At 37.0% G+C, this 22,290-nt stretch overlaps 1 protein-coding gene across 4 annotated transcripts in view; it reads left to right on the forward strand.

Moving 5' to 3' along the window:
- The window catches only part of LOC137251916 (inactive ubiquitin carboxyl-terminal hydrolase MINDY-4B), a 29,203-nt gene extending 25,218 nt beyond the window's left edge, over nucleotides 1–3,985 (forward strand). For all 4 annotated transcript variants that reach the window (XM_067786915.1, XM_067786913.1, XM_067786914.1 and 1 more), the window contains exons 7-8: nucleotides 54–125; nucleotides 3,195–3,985. In XM_067786915.1, the coding sequence (XP_067643016.1) occupies nucleotides 54–125; nucleotides 3,195–3,683 (561 nt within the window). In that variant the 3' untranslated portion in view covers nucleotides 3,684–3,985. The remainder of the gene's footprint in view (nucleotides 1–53; nucleotides 126–3,194) is intronic.
- The last annotated feature ends 18,305 nt before the right edge of the window (nucleotides 3,986–22,290 follow it).

Genomic DNA, 22,290 nt, shown 5'->3' on the forward strand with positions numbered 1-22,290 from the left:
GAAAATTATTGAAATAATACCTTTAAATTTATCTGAATACTAAACCTTTGCAGGCCATACCCCAATATGGAATTCTAAGCCGTTCCACAATTGGATTCTTACTTTGGGATACTGGTAATACACAGGTAATGTTTACGCCTACGCCACTGCGACCGCCGTTTTCTGTAAGACAAATGCTGTATGCTCAAATCCTGGATTTTATGTACCTGCCAAGCTAGATGACTTAAACTTATATCGTACTAGCATACCCGGCAGATGTTGTTCTGCTCTAGCTTTGGTCTATCTGTATAACTTTTAAGCAGTTTTAATTTTTACTATCCCTACCCCTCTCTCCCACTTTTCCTTATCTTTGTATTCACTCTCCCTCTACCTTTCTATTTTTCTGCGTCCCTTTCTCCCTCTCCGCCTTTTCCCATACTTTTTCCCCTGCATATATCCATATTTTCTTTCTAGTTTTTACTCTTCTCCATCCCTTGTTCCCAGTCCCAGTCCAAGTCCCAGTTCCAGTCGCAGTCCCAGTCATAGCCCAGTCCCCGCCCTAGTCTCAGTCGTAGTCGCAGTCCCAGTCTTATTCCCAGCCCAATCCCAGCCCTAGTCCCAGTCGCAGTCACAGTCCCATACCAGTCCCAGTCCTAGTCCGCCCTTGCTCCATTTACCGAAAAAAGTATTGTAAATAGTCCTCTATGCAACGACTATCAACGACGACGTACTATATACCTAATTTCAGACAAATCGAACAGGGAATAGAATTTGATCGAATGGATCGGTCCCTGGTCCACTTCTCGGAACGAAACTTCACAGGAATACTACCCTATCTCTCATGTGGATCAAACTGCATACGGTATGCAGATTTGATTAAAATCGGTTAAATAGTTTAGGAGTCCATCACGGACAAACAACGTGACACGAATTTATATATACATATTAAGATTTTTCCAAAAGCGAAAGCATTGTCCACAATAATGATGTTTATGTGATAACTGGTACAAAAAAAAAAAACTCAAGCCAATGATTATGCAATCAAATAGGGCCGGTAAACAACAACACTGGAAGCTAAATTTTGTTGAAATCATCATGAAGAAATGTAGCTTAGAGTTTGAAATAGGTCAGTTGGATTGCGGTACTAGGTAAGAAGTGGGATCGGCCAGCAAGTGGTCAAAAAGGTTTCAATGGCCTTATTGAAAGCCGCATACGAAATTTTGGCATAGAGTTATATAAGCGAAAATAAGAATGCTGAAGTGACCGAACTGTTTAAATTTCTGGATGGCCTTGAACGCTTGACAAAACATATCAATTGTCTAACTTGGAACCATTCATTACAGAGCGCACCCGTCTGCTGCCCTAGCTGAGTTCCAAACCTCAGTTGTTTCTATATAGTACAAAAATTTTTCGTATTAGGAATGAAGACGAAGGTGAAGGTGGAGCCAATTGCTGCAAAATTTTCATATTTCTGCCTATTAAAAAGTTTTTACTGCTCTTCGTCGTCAAACATTCCATAGAAAACAGTAAGCTTGGCCATCATATTAAGCAACCAGTGTATGACCATTGGGGGAACCCCCACCGTTTGCCTATGGCAACTACCAGCGCACCATCATTGGAGGGATCCCACGCCCACAACAGGAGTAGAAAGATATTGATCTCAACTTTTTCAGCTTCTATGTTTGCTTGCCGTGAATTGTAATATTCAGGTTCGATTAAATATTGCGGAGCTGAATTACCATATGTAATCTGAATTCAAGGATCTTGCAAACAGCTGCAGAAAAAACGAGCTCCGTTTTTTTTTCTGAGAAGTCGTCCTCTGGATTCTGACATAATGGTTACAAAGCATCAGTGGAAAATGTCTATACTGCACACAGAAGCTTAGCCTGGCAAGGATTTCTGGTCGTATGCATTCGCCAATGGATGCAAGCTATGAATTCTTGGCTCGGTAGTATATCCCATGACGTTCCTACAACACGTGGTTCTATATATCCAAAAGACCACAACTTAATCTGAGCAAAATATTTGCTCAATACACGAACGGATGTTCTGACTAAGCAGGGCGAGGTACTGTGACAGTAAAAACAACTTACAGCACTGCTGTTGGTACCTTCCTCTCTTTCGAACATTTTCTTTCTGCTACATGCCTTCATATTCTGCTATGAACTTTGACAGTTTGTGAATGAATATAACTAAAGTCGGTTCAAATCCCTTTCGTGGAACTGATACCGACAACTCTTTGAACCCCACTGCCGCCTCAACTTTCAGAGATGTAAGTACTTTAAAGTTCTGGTTTCCTTCAGGTTAAGATGTACTATTTTGAAGAACAATACATGTTTTTTGAGAACAGAAAACCAAGCTGAGTCATTCCGATGGTTCTAAAGGCCAAACAAATACCTTAGGCCTTGTCGCTTTTGTTGTTTTAGCGATAAGGATACTCCCCGAAGGCCTTGGGGAGTATTATCGATGTTAATGATCCTTTGCCGGATGCAGATCCGGCACGTTCCGGTAAGAAGCACCATAAAGGTACTAGCTCAACCATCTCGGGAACGATTTGGTATGACCGCATGCAACCATCTAGACCATACCGCCCTCACACCCGCTAGATCCATCAAGACTTCGGGGCGCCAGAGCCTCGGCTGTTAAAGTAACATGATTCGCCACGGGTAGATGGGATTGGCAATTGGGTTGGATAAGCTAGATATTGCGCTGGAAACCCCTTGAGGAGTAGCGCTTTTGTTGTTGTGTACTCTTTGAGTCAATTTGGTATTTTAGTCGCCTCTTACGACAGGCATACCTACCGTGGGTATATTCTAAGCCCACTAACCCGCTGGTGCAATAGCTTAGGCCTCAGTTGGCTTAGTATCTTAACTTGTTAGTACCGGACTCATGTACTTCAAATTAGTGTGGATATCCGGTATCTTAAACCTTTGGCGATTGTTTTTGCGTTTATAGGCAAGACGCAGAAGACACAGGAAGACACGAGACCTCTGCTGCATTATAGTTTATTGTTGAAACTTTAGCGACTTCAGTTCGGGGACCAGTTTTTTAAAACGACCTTCTAAGTTTTTTGATTTCCGCGGTTCCAGTAAGTCTAATCACATGCCCCTATTGTGTAACAGAAACTATTACAGTCAACCAGCATTATGTAACGCCCTATCAGCCTTTAAGACATGCTTTAATGTAAACTATAACTTTCTCTTCCCTCTTACCAGCCCACGGTGGCAGCATCACGTCAACTGGGTTCACGTCTGAAAACGCCAAGCTATCCAATTTGGATAACTAGCTGCTGTGGACACTTTGGTGTAGTATTCAATCGAAATCCGGAACTTTTACGAAATTATCATGCTGAAACATGCTTCGATTTGAATTATTACAGTTGCTCTGGCCACAATGTTTTCATGACAATCGACAATCGTGTTTATCACGAGCAAGCAACCGGCATGTTGGAGCGTCAATCGACCACAGAAAGTAACAGTTCATTGATGGCAACGGGTAGTCGTAGAGATGAGGATGTTACGAGTGGTGGTGGTGCTGGTAAAAACAGTGGCAGTGGCGGTGACAGCAAAGAATTATTGGCGCATGAGGAATTAACAATGAATACACCGTTACAACGTTTAATACACACCAAATGGGAGGAGGCGCACATACGTTTCAATGTTCAGCCATCCATGCTAAATTATCTCTTTTGTACAACACCATAAATAGGGGCGATGGAGTAAAGAAACAAAAGCGGACTCACTTTGAGTGCAGCGCGGTAGAATGTAAGAGCTATGTCGATTTTATAAATCGAAATTTCGGAATGCATTGAAGTGTGGAGGATTGCAGTTGTGCTTTTCAGATTTTATCGGCTTACAAATCGCATTCGTTCACAACCACAACCACCATAGCACAATGTTTACATATGAACATTTGTTTGTGTGTATTGATATGATTTTTGTTTTCTTCTGACAGCTTTAAATTTAATACTTGCACTTCAAATAAATATTAAATCTAAAATAAATATATCCTGAAATTAAAAAAAATCTTGTTTAATTTAATAGTTTGTTTGCTCGATTTCGAAAAGGGACTAACTTGTGTCCTATGATATGATTCTTTTAAGAACTCCGGACTCGGATTCAATTCATATGGAACCATCGCATCATTTCCAAAGAACCGAAAGCTATTCTAGGTCTGCATAAAATGGAACCGAAGATCGATTTTAAAGAAGAAAAATAATTCCGAACCTTGATCCAGTGGATGAATACAACCGAAATTAACCTAAAAATAGATCTCCAAATTCAAATATTCCCGAATAAAAAGCAGGTTCCAAAAGACAAAAGATTAGAAAGTATTGTGAAATAACCGGAAATAGTTTTGAATTAGAATGAAATCTAAAACTGGCTCAAAGTAAAAAACGCTCGACAAAAAGTCTAAGGTATCTCAATCTAGATTCCGAAGCAACCAAAATCATGAAAACTAAATCAGGCTTAATAATATCGAAAAGCGTTACAAAAAAAAACAAAATTGGATACGGGATCGATACCTGGTCTAAAGCAATCGAGAAAGAAGGGAAAATTACACTGATGATGGCACTACGCCAAAATCAGTTTGTCTCCAAACCAATCTTGACAAAGGACGACGGATAATCATTCCAATATACATCAATCGAGCAAGAGTTTGGAAGAACAAAACCTCGCGTTCAATTGAGTCTAGAAACTTAACAGGCCTAAGCAATTTTAAATAGAACCGTAGGAGTCTAGACAGCGTGAGCCCACACCTCTTAAAACCCGAAATCTCGGAATAAAAACTCCATTAAAAAAGATAAGAAATCATACTCAAAAGAAAGAAAAATGGTTCCGACACCGGGCTTAATAGAACCTGACGCGATTTCAAAGGTACCTAAAACCCAGTTTCGAAATAGTAAAAGACTTCGTTTATTTGGGAACCAGCATCAACACTAGCAACAACATCAGCACTGAAATCCAGCGAAGAATCAATCTTGCAAATAAATGCTACTTTGGACTAGGTAGGCAATTGAAAAGTAAAGTCCTCTCTCGGCGAACGAAAATCATATTCTACAAGTCACTTATCGTACCCGTCCTGCTATATGGGGCAGAAGCATGGCCATGACAACAGCAGATGAAGCGACTTTGGGAGTGTTCGAGAGAAAAGTTCTTCGAAAGATTTATGGACCTCTACGCGTTGGCGATGGCGAGTACCGAAGAAGATTTAATGATGAGCTGTACGAGCTATATGCAGACATCAACATAGTCCAGCGAATTAAAACGCAGCGGCTGCGCTGGCTAGGCCATGTTATGCGAATGAATGATGATGCTCCGGCCAAGAAAGTGTTTCTATCGGAACCCGCCTATGGAAGCAGAGGTAGAGGACGGCCCCCACTCCGTTGGAATGACCAGGTGGAAAACGATTTAAACTCCCTTGATGTGACCAATTAGCGCCGGTTGGCGGAGCGAAGGAGCGACTGGCTCGCCTTGTTGGACGGCCATAACCGTTTAGACGGTTAAGCGCCAATTAAGTAAGTAAGTAAGTAAAACCCAGTTAAGTTGGAAAGTGTCTAAAGGATTTGAAAAGAAGTGCTCAAAATTCTAAACTACGGGAACCAAAATTGGGTTACAAATGATGAGAAAGTCTTTTGAAATAACCAAAAACAGTTTCGGGGTAAAAAGAAACCAAATATTTTAGACCAACAAAAGTTCTAGTTAAAATAGACTTGAAATTCAGTTTCAACAGAACAGACAGTCTGCCCCAAAATAACTTAAGCAGGTCTAGGGGAATTATCTTTTGAGTGTTTGCCAAACTTCTGCTTAGAAAAAATCCTGAGTGTAAAATCAGAGCATGTCATGGTATAGTGTCCAGTCAGCCTTCGACGCTCTCGAAACCCGATCATCACAATCTAATGAAATACTTAGTCATTCTTTCTTAATAATTTGGATGGTCTGTAATAAGTAAGTGATAATTATTTTAACCGCCACATTAAGAACTGCCACAGACAACTGAAACCCCAAAGTTTAATGTGAATTCATAAATTTGATTTATTAGCCTCTGTATTTCTCTCATCACTTGCAACCCTAACATCGAGTAGGGCCATGAGCTTATAACAGTCAAGAAACATCTTGCGTCAAGATCTTAAGAATAGTCTTTAACTGAACGACATTTGTAAATCACTAGTGGTAGCATGTCTCCGCGGTTGAGGTATATATATTCCAATAATCTATCGAAGAAACAAAATTAAGCCAGAATCCTTGAAGAAGGTTATGAAAGCAACGAAAAGCATAGATGAGCCAAGAAAAAGCTTAATATCATAAATCTTTTTACTTTAAGGCCGGGTGTTTCAGTGTGAGTTTAAACTCCATTTGAAGTCGACTGGAGTTCAACTCTGCCACTTTAGCCGCTTAAGCTGAGATGAGCAGTAAAATTTTATGTTATCGAACAAAGTGGCAAGGTTAAACTCTATTCAGCTTTAACTAGAGTTTAAACTCGCACAGAAAAACCAGGCATAAGCGAGTAAAGCTGTGTGCGAGTTTGCCTGAATACTACCTAAATAGAGGATAAACCTCGGTAAGGCAGTGCAAAATAAAAATTTAGAATATTTATGAGCAGACTTTTCAACCTAAATTCAAATGTCAAATTTCAAAAACAATAATATTGATTTTTCAATATTGTATATGCACATAAATGGCTCTTGCCCATTCAATTCAAGTAAATCATAGGTCGTACAGGTTCGATCGATTGTACGTGATGGTGAGCTAAATTTTGTTAAAGCTGATGTTGGCGACACAATAATTGGATCCTTCTCAAATATGGACCGCAATCTGAACATATGTATGTACATATTTGGCAGACAAGTGCACTAACTGGTCTAAAGAAGTTATTGGAGGCATACCAATATCAAGGTATTGAATTCGAGATTGTAGAAGGGTCATTGTGCACATGCTCCACTATGTCCGAAAAGAAGCCTTGTTAAACGGAGCGACTGCATTTTCTTGAACTGCTATCTTGGGATAGGTACTTACCGCGGACCCTAACTGACCTCGGTTCTTTTTAAGCGAGAAAACGCATCAAAAATATCAAATTTACCGTATTGTTATTATTTTCTTAACAAAAATAAACAATTTAGGTTTTCAAATCAACTCGCACAGTTTTGACAGTCTTTTCCTAAATTATTGCAGTGCTGGAAAGTTCCAATGGAATATTAGTTTAGGTACCTAAAATTTAGGTCAACTCGCACTCAGCCTAAATTACGACCTAAATTGAGAAAATACCTAAATCCAGGCATGCTTAACGAACGAAACGATATCATTTCGTTACGATAATCAACGCTAGTAAACGAAACGAAGTCCATCTATAGAACTTAGGCCCACGCCCTTTTAAAATACTCATTAACATATTTCATTTGATACCCATATGGTACAAACAAATTCTAGAGTCAGGCCTGGTCCACCTTTATGGCGATATCCCTAAATGGCGTCCATCTATAGAACTATGGCCCACTTCCTCTTAAAATACTCTTTAATACCTTCCATTTGATACGCATGCCATACAAACACATTCCAAGGTTACCCTAGGTCTCCACAGCTCTCAACTGAGTATGTAATGTTCGGTTACACCCGAACTTAGCCTTCCTTACTTGTTCTCTATTAACCTCGCTTTGTTATTCGCAGCCATATGAAAGAAAACTCCAGAAGTTTTGTAATAAAGAACTTAAAGAATTATCTGAGGTAATCCGTTTTAACTTCGAAAAGAAAAGGTTGTAAAGAGTAACATTCGAAACGTAAATTTTTGCAAAGCCTGATTTCTTGCAGATTAGCATTACTGTCATAGTTTCAATCATACATCAAACCTGCGACCTATTGCATAAAACTTGTTTTTTTTTTTGCTGCGGTACAACAGCTAAAAGACGCTTTGACGAGTGCTCCCGTACTTAAAATTTATGATCCTACTGCAATAACTGAGGTTCATGCGGACGCCGGTAAGTACGGCTATGGAGCAGTACATTTACAGAAAGACAGCGATGACGGACAACTGCATCCTGTCCAGTACATGAGTAGGACAACGACACCAGCAGAACAAAATTACCATTCATATGAACTAGAAGTGCTCACCATCATCGAAGCCTTAAACGTGGCGAGTTTATATTTTGGGAACCATATTCAAGATAGTGACATACTGCAACGCTTTCGCAATGACGATGCGAAAAGATGATGTTCCTTTAAGGGTGTCTAGGTGGGTAATGTTTATGTAGGAATTTGATTATACTGTTACGAATTTACTTGCAATTCCTCTTATTTGCCCTTTTGCTAGGTTCGTATCGCTAAACTGTTGAATAAATAACTCCAATATTGAATAATGGAAAAATGGCCTTTATTAAAATACTTCACAATAACACTCAAACTGTGCAACGAATAGCTTAATAACCAAACTGATAGCTCAAATGAAACTCCACTATTCAAAATAATACTGCTATTGCTCGCTAGATATCGTCTTAGTCGTAACTGCTTGACAACTCAAATCAAACTGAATTACAGCGCCTCTACATCTGTCGCCTTTTATACTCTTTGGTTTTAACATTAGCATCTTCTTGTCGCTTCCAGAATTTACTAGTCCAGCAGCTCTCAAACTTCTCAGCTGTAACTACAATTGCACAATTTTATAGTTTTTCTCATTGCATACTTATAGGAGTATCTCAGATATATGCATGTATTTGTGCATTGACTCTCCGCTGCTCGTATACGTACATGGTACATATATGTAGACGCAGTTATTGTTTCGTTTATGTAGATACATGATGATTGAATTATTGATGTGCATTCACGTCACTGCTTAGCATCGCTTAGAGCTGGCAGCACTCCTTAGTTTTTCTAATATTCGTAACAATACCATAGAACACCGTTCAGGGCCTAAAATGAAGCACGTCGATGCGTTAACCCTTTCGCTCTGACTTTTGCAGGGGTTTTGCTCAAACTTAATTTATAACTTTTTGGATACCCATTGGTACTTTATATACGTACAAATGAAATAACGTTTGTAATTTACCTGGATACCGGTATTTTGAGTTGGGACATATGTGTCCCAACAGTACTTCAGAACGGGTCCCAACAGGGTATAAACTACACACAAAAAGAGGAAAAACTTGTTAGGTAATAACATTGTATTGTAATTTTATTTGTTTTATGAATGTGATTAAGCGAAGCATTGCACACAGAATGGCAAATTACAGGCACGGCAAATAATCTTTGTTCTTTTCTCGACTTTTTGATTGGCGCATGCGACGCATAGACGTCTTTTAGACTGTTCTATGGGTAAACGATCACCTACATTTCTCATTGATTTGTACCTATTCCAAGATCTTTCAGATCAACGGGATCGTATATATATGGTAGACTCCTTTCCCTTTTCAATTAGCGACTCAGAAATTCCGACAAGTACTGGTAAAAATGGACGTTTTTTCCTATTTAACTCTGAATATATAACCTAAGTGTTAACAGCAACCATCATCATTCATCGATAAAATACTTTTTTCCACCATTTGCTTGATTTTCTATTAATATCATACAATCCAGATATTTGATCTGCCATGTCCACACCACCGATTATAGCGCGGTACGTCTTTACGTTGTAGTAGTGTTTTATTGATGGCACATGGTTATATGACATAATAAACATGCATCTAAGTGTTATATCGATTTCGCCGCAAAGGCATTCTTCTTGGAAACAATTTGCGAAAAATTTGATAGGGTGTTGAGTGACGCGCAATACCTTCTGATATTTTGCATTCGCGATGGTTACTAACCGATTTTCTTGGAATAAACGACTCATCCGGTGGGCTCCAAAGAAACGTGGCTATAGGCTCCTTGCATGTAGCGTTTCCGCGTGCAGATTGATTGGGTATTCCATCAATAGACATAGACCCCTCGTCACTCAACTGGCTATCCTCAGCATTACTGGGAGAATCGTCTCTGTAAATGGTTTTAGCTGACGAAAGACTATAAATATCATCACTACCGCCACTGAAATCAGTTCCTGATTTACTAGCCTCATCGGCATCTTATTGGGTATATCCTGTCACGTTCGCCATATTGTGCCCGGCTTCGCTAGGCGAGCCAAAAAAAACTCACCCGTGGTTACTTGGGATTAAATCCTAACGTCGTGGAGGTCGCCGCCTCCATATCATTGCACTGGTGCCCATTCTTAATGAAAAACTCTTCGGTTGGGTTTCCAATTAACTTTATTTCATTATTTTTAATTTAAATTCCGAAACACAGCTACTATAAAAATTGCCTCTAAGCACTTGGTTGTACGAGTATGGAATGATGGGGGTGAAGTATGAAAATGGCGAGGACGCTATTGCCAATCGACATTTTCATATTTCACCCTACATATGTATCTTATTCTTTCTGCCTTACAGCCTTACGATGGCTGAATACTTATTTATGTATATATTTCCTATTCCTCTTAGTATTTACAATGACATGTTAGTAATGAAAGTTATAGTGTTGCCATATGTGTCATTGAAAACATGACTTGAGTCATTTTACCTCTACAAGTGGACTTATTTCTTCGCAATTTAATTTCAACATTTTTGAAGTCTACGACGTAGCAAAAGGAAAAATATAACTGTATTATACATGATGTGTAACATACTGCTGGGCATATATGTCCATAAATAAAACCCTATTGGGACAAATACGTCCCAAAACTACTTTTCAATGAATATTTTTCGCAAAAAACCCATAAAAGTATTTATTTCCACTTACCAGTATAAGAATAATATTTTACTGTAGAAAAATCGAAGGCACTTAGATATTAACGTATTATTTTATCAAAATTTGATGCAATATTACCCGATGATCACAAACAACTGACCAAATCAAACCACGATTGAAACTGTATGAAATGCGATTGAGGGTAAACTGCAATCATTCCTCACAGCTACTGACTGGGAATTTTTTTTCAGTTTGCAATGAACGCGCCGTGGGATACCAGTGTCCCAGCACTAGCAAAAAGGTTAAGTCGAGTAATTTGCTTAACAGTTGGAGATACTTTACCGCATCATATCAAAGAAGCGCAGTTTAAAGGTGAGTGGACTAGTGCTGTTAGTGGTGCGTTAGGGAAAAAGAGCAACGAAGATTATTATCTATAATACGGCCTTTTATATGAAGATTCGTCGAAAGAGCTACTAGTAGTACCAGCGATAATGGAGCAGGAAATAATCAAAATCGCGCATCAACAAGGTGACGATCTTACAAATAAGTAGGCTGATATAACAAAAAAATTTACGCAAGAAATAGTAGAAAAATATTTTTATATTCCCGATTTAAGTGAAAAAGTATAAAGTGTAGTAAAAGGATGCGTTGAATGCATCATTATAGACGCAAAGGAAGGGGAAAAAGAAGGCCTTCCTAACCCTATAGATAAGGCGGATACACCACTCAAAACCCACCACATAGACCATGTAGGACCCATGGAGCAAACACAAAAGCGCCACAATCACATACTCGTTATCGCAGACGCATTCTCGAAATTCGTCTGGCTTTATTCAACGAATAGTACAGGTGCAGAAGAAGTAGTGGATAGATTGCAGAAACTCGCGTCAATTTTTGGGAACCCAGAACGAATCATTACAGATAGGGGTACGGCATTTACGGTGAAAGTGTTCGAGGACTATTGTAAACAAGAAATGATTTAACATCTTATTGCTACTGGTATACCGCGCGGTGACGCACAGGTCGAACAAATTCATAAAATTGTTGTCCCAATGCTAACCAAGTTGTGCGCAGGGGATCGAAAAGTATGGTGCAAGCACGTCGAACGGGTACAGCAAACGATAAACAACACACCCCCATGCAGCACAAAACACTCCCCGTTTAGGCTATTAACAGGCGTAGATATGCGCCCAAACGATAATGCAGATATTCAAGCCCTTATGGAAAAGGAAAATTTCCAGGTTTTAAATTAGGAACGGAATGAGGCAAAGCAAAATATAAAAAGGATCCAGGAGGAAAATAGGAAATCTTTCAACAAAAAGAGAGTACCTGGAACAGAATACGCACTAGGTGAACTAGTGGCCATTAAAAGAAACAATTTGGGTCGGGGTCAAGCCTAAGTTTGTGGGGCCGTATAAGGTCTTCGAGAAACTCAATCACGGGCGGTATTTAGTCGCAGAGAACTCGGAGGGGCCAACCAAAAGCTATTCTGTGGTGGAGAATATGAAGAAATGGAACACATCATTCCATTCGAATACCCTGTCAGGATAGCCGAATGTGGGAATGCCACTCTTACTTGACAGAAGGAAACTCTGAGAGTGAACGAAAACTTGACCAACGCTTAATAACAAACGGACGAGGGATTCAAGGGGTTGTGTAGCGCAATATATAGCTTCTCCAACCCAACTGTCAACCTCACCTTCGAGCGGCGAATCCCGTTTCACTAACAGACGAGGCTCTGGCGACCCCAAGCTCCTCATGGAACTTGGGAGTGGGGAGGGAGGGATGGCCTGAAGGTTCAATGTGGCCATATAAATCGTTCCCGAGATGGTCGGGCCAGCACCTTAATGGTGCTGTGTTACCGGAGCGTATCGGATCTGTATCCGACAAAGGACCATCACATCGATAACACTCCCCAAAGCCTTCGGGGAGTAACCTAATCGCTACAACAACAACAACAACAACAAACGGACGAATGAACGATCAAAAAATACCGAAAGGACAGTTGAATTAAAGCACTCGAAACGGACGGATGCGTTTAACATGCGCATGGCTACTTAGCCTCAAATCCAACCATTGTCTAACAAAACTACATAAGAATTCTAAGTAACAAATGTTTATTAACCAAAGGTGTACAACAAATTGAACTTTTGTGTAAAACTAAAATCTAAGCATCAACATAGTTGTAGTACAATACAACTAAAACTACTTTAAAACTACACTTAATCTACAAATATGTGTAAAAGCTAAACCTAATTAACAATTAATAAACATTATTAATAAACGCAATATATATTGGACTATATATGGGGTATTCCATTCCATTTCGACCAATTTTGAACCCGATCCCCTTGGAGTTGGCTGAAAGTTTTTCTTCTTTTTCTAGCTTACGAAAGGCGTTTTTCAAAATTTTTTCAAATTTTTTCATCCAACTCAAAAAAAGTTATGAATTTTTAAAAAAACACCGTTTTTGTTTTCAAAATGCTACAACTTTTTCAAAAATTTACCGTTTCGGATCTATTTTTTTTATAAAATTTGTTTTTAAATGTACTTTTCGGAAAAAATACAAAAAAAATTTTAAAGTTTTTTTTTAATTTTTCAGTTTTTCGAGATTTTTCGAATTTCGCCATTTTTTTTTCTCATAAAAAACTTCAATCAATTCTGCCATCATCCCCACTAATTCCGGAGTGGGCCGATTTTTTTTATATTTTTTTGTTATTTAATTGAAAAAAAAAATTTTCAAAAGTAAAATTTTTTTTTATCAATTTTATTTATATAACAAAAAAATGTAAGAAAATGATTTTTAAGTATCCTTTTCTTTATATATTCTACGATTAAAATTACTCGCTTTCGCTATCCAGCAACTGCATTAGGCCGGTATACACATACATTCGTATTCAATACTTATAAATTATACTTAAAAATCATTTTCTTACATTTTTTTGTTATATAAATAAACTTGATAAAAAAATTTTTATTTTTGAAAATTTTTTTTTTTCAATTAAAAAAAAATATAAAAAAATCGGTCCACTCCGGGATTATTTAGGATGATTGCAGAATTGATTGAAGTTTTTTCGTGAGAAAAAAAAAAAAACATGGCGAATTTCGAAAAATCTCGAAAAACTGAAAAATTAAAAAAAAACTTTAAAAATTTGTTTGTATTTTTTCCGAAAAGTACATTTAAAAACAAATAAAAAAAAAAAAGATCTCAAACGGTCAATTTTTGAAAAAGTTATAGCATTTTGAAAACAAAAACGGTGTTTTTTTAAAAATTCATAACTTTTTTTGAGTTGGATGAAAAAGTTTGAAAAAATTCTGAAAAACGTCTTTCGTAAGCTAGAAAAAGAAGAAAAACTTTCAGCCAATTCTAAAGGGGTCGGGTTCAAAATTGGTCGAAATGGGATGGAATACCCCATATATAAACAAATAATTACTAGAAAATTTTCTTATAAAAAAGTATAGCAAAATGTTTCGTCAAAGCCACGTTCATATCTTTTTAAATTTTTCCCAAATTATAAAATCTTAATATATAAAAATCACGTGTCACTATGTTTGTTCCCCATGGACTCCTAAACTACTGAACAGATTTTGAATCTGCTTTGCACCCTGTGTATAGTTTGAGCTAACTTGAAATATAGGATACGTTATATCTCAGTTTATAGTCGCAATATTATTTTATTGCAAATTTTTTTATTTCTTTATACGTAATAATAAAATGTTACGTATACGCACCGGTACTCACATTTTCAGGTGGTGCGGATATACTTCCGTGTAATTGGTTGGTGTTTAATTAAACAACGTGCTTATCAATAAAACAATATTATTATGAATGATATCAAGTATAGCACATCACCAGGCCCGCCGATTGCTTCGAATAAATGTTTTCATATATTTAAAGCATATATTAAAAGCTTCCATTATAGCTATTAATTAAATAGGCTTATTAGGCTCCTATAACAGAAAATTTATATGGAAATATCATTATTTATAAACGCTTAATAAGCTTTTTGTATTTGCCATAAATAAGATTTTAATTTTAGCAGGCACTTTCACCCAAACATTTACACAAGCTATAATTGATCGAAGCTGCCGCCGTGGTATTGTGGTAGCATGCTCCAAGGTTCTGTGTTCAATTCCCGGGCAGAGAAACATCGCAAATGAAGAAAACCGTTTTTTCAATTAAAAAAAGTTTTTTCTAATCAGCGTCGCCTATCGGAAAATTCATCTTCCTTGCAGGTGCCGTTCGGAGTCGGCGTAAAAACATGTAGGTGTCGTACCGCCAATTTGTAGGAAAACTAAAAGAAGCACGACGCAAATTGGAAGATAAGCTCGGCCTAAAATCTCTTCGGAGGTTAGCGCGCCTTGCATTTATTTATTTAATATGTACCGAGTGCAAACAAAAAAGACTTTTTATTGTATTGCTTTAATTTAGATTTATTTTTGTTACTTAGAATTCGTGAAATTTTGACTGAAAATTGTTTGCTTACTTTTTAATCACATGACCCAATTAGGTATAAATAGCGCCCACAAAATTGATCTCGGTGTATTTTATACTTAAAAAGTGGTGTGAAAGTTCTTAAACTAAAATGGATTCGCGCATTTATTTGGCTATCCTCTTTGTCGTTCTAAACTGCCGTTTATGCTATACGAATGCGGAATTTCGCATTGTACATGGCGTAGGTATAAGAACGCAGGATAGCCCCCATTCGGTATCAATATTTATTTGTAATAGTTATCGTTGTGTTGGGACCTTAGTCACTATGAAATCGGTGGTTACAGTTGCCAATTGCGTATACGGGATAAAGCCGATAGAACTCGACGTTCTAGCTGGTATGGTCGATATACGTCAATTAAACAAAGGAAAGGGACAACAAAGCAAAGCGTAGAGTATAATTTGTTATCCTATTTTTTATGAAGAATCACGATATATGGATATTGCTGTAGTTAAAGTGGAAACACCTTTTGTAAGGAGTGATACAATAATACCAGCAGACCTTTGCGGTTCTGTATTAGGACCGGGCATGGATATGCAAGTCAATGGATGGGATGCGGTAAAATTAGGTGAAAAGGATGCTCATCCTATTCTCCTATCCACTACAGTATCCATAGTAAAAACAGACGAATGTCAGAAAACTTATGCAAATTTACCGACACCGATATATCTAACAACCACAATAATTTGTGCTATCGGTCGTGGCAGTAACATGGCTCATGGAGATGCTGGAGCAGGTGCACTTGTAGATAAGAAACTTTGTGCAGTGCTACACGGTGCTTGCGAAATAGCCAATACTCTGGATTTATTTAGAGATGTAACAAATAGAAGAGTTTTAAAGTTTATAAGAACCAATATAGAATGAAGGGTGTTGTTATAAATTCACTGTTGAGTGGGATAACATCCTTACTCGACAGAACACCGAATTTCGAAACATTTTGAGATAGGTCGTTTTCGAAACAGCAGTTGAGATATGGTGACATTCCACTCAGGATTCGAACTGGTGATATTTTTTTTTATATAAAGTTTATAAATAAATTTTTATGAGTGTGTCTAAAAAAAAATATGTTTGATTGTATTCAACGAAAGTGGTACGTATGTAAATGCCTTAAGTTGTGAGACCAAATTTGATCACGACTGTAAGGTTCCCTTGTGTATGCATAGATCATGACATAAAAAGAAAATTGTAGAGCAACTACTTTGAAGCACTGGCAAACTCCGTGTTAAGCAGCTGATCCAACCAACTCTATGGATGTCAACGTAATCGGTTATTGAAGTCATAGAATAACGCCTTAGTCATAACGATACCATAGCCAAGCAATTAGTTTTTGGTTCTTACCCATTCCCATAATCTATAAATTTTTGGGCTGGCTAATTTATTCACATGTTGGAGATCATATTTTTCGTTTCGAAATTGTTTACATTTTCTATTTCATGAAGTTATCACAATAACCGATGCCAGTATACATACAGCGATACATATTCGTTTAAACGCAGGACCATACTGCTTAAATCTTCCCAAGCTTCTTTAATATCCAACTTAAACTCTAATGGAGTCTGAAAATCGAACGAGAGCATCGTCCAATTAAACTTTGGGACTCATTGTAAGGGGTGCGAGGCAAATTTTTGCTTTTCCTCAAGTTGGCAAGGCCCCCTGCACCATTACACGTAACAACGACGTCCGTTTCTTAATAAAACTCTTTGGCGGTGACAGCATTATGAATATGGAAAGTTTTCCAGGGCTTTGAAGAGCTGATATTTTACCAAAATATGATTTTAGTTTGGCAACTGATCAAACTGTTTTGAAAACCCTCAGAAAGCGGATCCCTTATTACAAAAACAAAAATACTTGGTGCGATTTACCTCCGAGGAGATGTAAGCCCAAACTTCGCTTCCAATTTACGTTGTGCTTCTTTTTAGTTTTTCCTACAAATCGGAGGAACGGAACCTACATATTTAATGCCGACAGAAATACACTTGGAGTGTTTGCAAAACAACTGCCAAGGTGCGACTCCGCTTAGAAGAACTTGTTTTCTAAATTGAAACAACGTTTTTCTTAGTTGTTGAAGTTCACTTGTGCGGGATTTCTATGCAAGACCTTCAGTGTGTTTGGTGGATCACGCTACCACCATCCCAGCGAACACAGTATCTATTAAAATTCAAATTTAGTTAAATTTTTTAAACACGCAGTTGTAGATGATGTGGCTCCTTAAATAAATCTTACAACTATAGTATTAAAAGTGAGTTAAGAATATATGGTTTACTAAAAAATAAACTTGATCAAAGGAAAAAAATCAGTTTAGGAGACATAGAATTTAGCTTAGAAAAAAAAACTTTGTTAAGTATCTTTTGCATTAAAGTTAATACTAGTTATAAATACTATTCATAGATATACTACGTAGTTAAATTATATGATAAACCAGGAGTTATTTAGATTGAAAATTAGTGGATTTGTAGAAATATCACTGAGACGTTAAAATTTTTTAGTTATTTTACTACCTTTATATTAAGTCCCTTTCATGTTTGTCCCCTCATTTCCATGAGAATTTTTGACACACGGAAAAGTCTGTTTCGGTAACTTCCCGTTGAGCTAGACACTTCCTACTTAGAACATAGTTCAGATCTGGGGGACGCTACAATGCAAGTGAAAAAAAACCGCTAGGCGGCGCACGGATCGAGATATACATAAATTTCTTTTAAAATGGAAATTTTGCGATCGACTTTTAACTAACTTCTCGGTGATCCAGAGACTTGAAACTTAACTCATAGTTTGCGAGTCGATGGCACTAAAATTCGTGGAAAACAAAATGCCGCCAGGTGGCAGACGAATCAAGATAAACGAAAATCCCTAAAAATCCCAGAAAAAACGGGCGGAATCTTGCGATCACTTTTGGAGTAACTTCCCGATGAGCTAGAAACATGAAACTTAGGCCGTAAGTCAGCACCCGGTGACAATGCAATATTTTATCAAAAAAATCCGCTAGGTGGCGCATGAATCGAGATATTGAGAAAACTAGTTTTAAATTGGGAATCTTGCAATCGATTGTTAACTAACTTCCTGGATATCTAGAGACTTGAAACTTGAAATATAGTTTAAAACTCGTTGACAGTGCAAAGTTTGATCAAAAAATTTGAGCTACGTAAAGCACAAGTCGAACTATTTAGAGGATTAGGCCATACCTTCATGGCTAGCCTCCTGAGTGTTGCAGGCGTTACAGAATTCCACCTCCTTGAGGCCCAACTCAATGCACGTCCTTGCATACTTTTAGGCGTTCGCGACTTTCACTACGATTCTTTTATACTGTTTTCACACAGACGGCTTATTGAATAATAAAGGCAGTTTTCTACATTAAGACGCTTATTGAGCTAAATCTTCCCTACAAAATTCGAATCTATTATTATTTCATTAGTAGCTAATCGAATGCCTAATGAAGTCAAAAGCACAATGCAACTCTGTTGGCAGCGTTCAGCTTCAGTTTCCGCTTCTTAGTTTTCAAATCAAATGTCATTGTCTGCATGGCGGAACGATACAAGGTGGCCGCATCGAACAGCTGATTATAACCTTTTTTATTTGATTTGATACATCAACTACCGGCGCAGTACGATTTTGACATTTGTCCATCGAAGTTACAAGTACATGGAATTTTTTTTGTTTGTAGGTATGTTACCATGCTCCCACCTTTTATCGTTCCGCCATGATTGTCTGTCTCATCCTTCATACTAATCGAGCAGTTACTTCTGTGTGAAAGCAAAAAATTTACGATTTCATTAGCAGGTGAAATGAGATCATTAAGTTTCTGTGTGAAAACAGTATTAGACTTTCAAGCGTATGCGAGTTTCACCACGATTTTCAGTTGTGCATATTAAGTAACTGAAAAACGAGGTGGAATTCTCTTGTTATGATGCGAGGTGGAATTCTGTTGTTTACGCCAGTGTTGTCAGCTAAAATTCCACTAATTCTCTTAAATCTTGGAAATTAACTATGAGGATTACCTTCAAGTTAATTTCGGGTGGGGTGCGATAAAGCCATGCGAGATAACGCCATATGGCCTTATCACTCAATTCAAATAGAGATAAAGCCATATTCGCGCCAAAATTTCTGTATGGCTTTATTTCCATATTGTACGCCCTTTAATTTGCTGTGTTCTTCCATTTTTTGAAAGCATGTTTGACAAACTTTATAATGATGACATGGGTCGAACAAGAGTTCCCTTTCCCTTTCGCAGCAAATTACGCATAACAATGTCATATTTTGTTTCGTTTGTATATGATCTGTACAGTGTTGAACTTCAATACTGTCGTCGTCGTCTTCATAATCATCATCGGAACTATGGATTTCATTGACGAATTTTTCTGCAAGTATGCAGTTTTCCATTTTAGAAAACTGACTGAGAATTTCCATCAAAACTATTTTATTGTTTTTTAATAAGTCTAGCCGTTTTTTAATAAATTTTTCGCGAACTTTATTGCCGACTGTTTTTGATTTATATAGATTCGTACAACCAGAAATAGATTTTGAATAATCCATGGATTTTACAAAATCTAATTCGAAAAGGGTTTCTAGGAAGTTGTAAAACGTGCCTCGCTTTGGCAGTTTCATATTCAATCTGCTATGGAAACCTTCAGCAGAATTACTTGTCCTGACAGGTTCTTTATACACTGAAAAGTTTACAGGTTTTTCCTAAAACAATAAAATTTCATAAAATTATATATGTATATGTAATTTAGTTTTCTCTCACTTTTTTCATCCATTGTCGCTCGAAGTAATTTATAAATGGTTTAAAGAAGCTTTCTGTATTATTTGATGCATTAACAAATTTTACATCCATAGCATCTTGTTTTAAAATGCTATAGGCTTCTATAATATTAGCCGGTTTCAATAATGGTAGATACATAAATTTGGAAAATAGGTTTTTGGCATTTTTATCTCTGTTCAATTTAGCTGTGAATCCAGGAATTTGCGTAACTTTCCGTCGAAGAGCATTCGTGTAGTGAAACCAACATCCAACCGTTTTCACTGTTGGGTATACGCTTTTAAAAGCATTACGTAAACTGCATTCAAAATCAGTGATTACTGACGTCGGCTTCAAATCGATGACATTTGATTGCAAATATTGCAAAATATGTTTATATGCAGATTCTGACTTATGAGACATTAAAATATATATGAACGGATATGCCTGAAAAATGATGAAAAATGATCGAGTTATTTTAAGATAAATAATAAATTTTAATTTTAAAGTTCTCACATGGTCTGCGTGAATAATGTGAATTATAAGCAATTGCTTATATTTCTTTGAAATATGTAGGTACTATGTTAAATGTTCCATCAACTATATAATTACGTTGTTCCATGTGGTTCCTTCCTTTAATAGCATTAGAAATGGTAGGAGACACAAATAATGAGTAGGCAAAATTTTCTTCTACTATACTGTCAATATAAAGTTTGTCATTTTCCTCATATCTGGACATTGTGAAATTTGATGCAATTTCTTTATTTTTATAAACTTCAATAATTTCTTCAAAAGTCATCGGATTTTTTGGATATTTTTCTTGTTTTATATGAATCAAATGCCTAGGCATTTTACCGAACTCCACTGAATGTGATGTTTCCTTATGTTTTTTACATTGTGCATCAAATATATCTCGTACACTTCACTTCAGTTTTTATCGAATTTATTAATTTTAATTTATAAATTAAGGCACTTTGTTCCCCATGATTGTGGCCGTTCTTGACACTTTTCTCTGTTTTACGGCAAAATCTTGTGCTATTAAATTCAGTGGCAACTGCAGCTGAAGAGTTATCCACATAACAATAATAATATTTAACATTTTTATACTAAGTTGAGCAGAGCTCACAGAGTATATTAACTTTGATTGGATAACGGTTGGTTGTACAGGTATAAAGGAATCGAGATAAATATAGACTTCCATATATCAAAATCATCAGTATCGAAAAAAAATTTGATTGAGCCATGTCCGTCCGTCCGTCCGTCTGTCCGTTAACACGATAACTTGAGTAAATTTTGACGTATCTTGATGAAATTTGGTGTGTAGATTCCTGGGCACTCATCTCAGATCGCTATTTAAAATGAACGATATCGGACTATAACCACGCCCACTTTTTCGATATCGAAAATTTCGAAAAACCGAAAAAATGCGATAATTCATTGCCAAAGGCGGTTAAAGCGATGAAGCTTGGTAGATGGGTTGAAGTTATGACGCAGAATAGAAAATTAGTAAGATTTTGGACAAAGGGCGTGGCACCGCTCACTTTTACAAGAAGGTAATTTAAAAGTTTTGCAAGCTGTAATTTGGCAGTCGTTGAAGATATCATGATGAAATTTGGCAAGAACGTTACTACTATTACTATATATGTGCTAAATAAAAATTAGCAAAATTGGATGAAGAACACGCCCACTTTTTAAAAAAAAAAATTTTTTAATTCAAATTTTAACAAAAAATTTAATATCTTTACTGTATATAAGTAAATTAAGTCAAAATTCAACTCCACTAATGATATGATGCAACAAAATACAAAAATAAAAGAAAATTTCAAAATGGGAGTGGCTCCGCCCATTTTCATTTAGTTTGTCTAGAATACTTTTAATGCCATAAGTCGAACAAAAATTTACCAATCCTTCTCAAATTTGGTAGGGGCATAGATTCTATGACGGCAACTGTTCTCTGTGAAAATGGGTGAAATCGGTGGAAGCCACGCCCAGTTTTTATACACAGACCACCGTCTGTCCTTCCGCTCGGCCGTTAACACAATAACTTGAGCAAAAACCGATGTATCTTTACTAAACTTAGCCCACGTACTTATCTGAACTCACTTTATCTTGGTAAAAAAATGGCCGAAATCACACCATAACCACGCCCACTTTATCGATATCGAAAATTACGAAAAATGAAAAAAATGCCATAATTCTATACCAAATACGAAAAAAGGGATGAAACGTGGTAACTGGATTGGTTTATTGACGCAAAATATAACCTTGGAAAAAACTTTGTAAAATGGGTGTGACACCTACCATATTAAGTAGAAAAAAATGAAAAAGTTCTACAAGGCGAAATCAACAGCCCTTGGAATCTTGGCAGGAATACTGTTAG

This window comes from Eurosta solidaginis, chromosome 5 (genome assembly GCF_040869045.1).
Source record: "Eurosta solidaginis isolate ZX-2024a chromosome 5, ASM4086904v1, whole genome shotgun sequence".
NCBI lineage: Eukaryota > Metazoa > Arthropoda > Insecta > Diptera > Tephritidae > Eurosta > Eurosta solidaginis.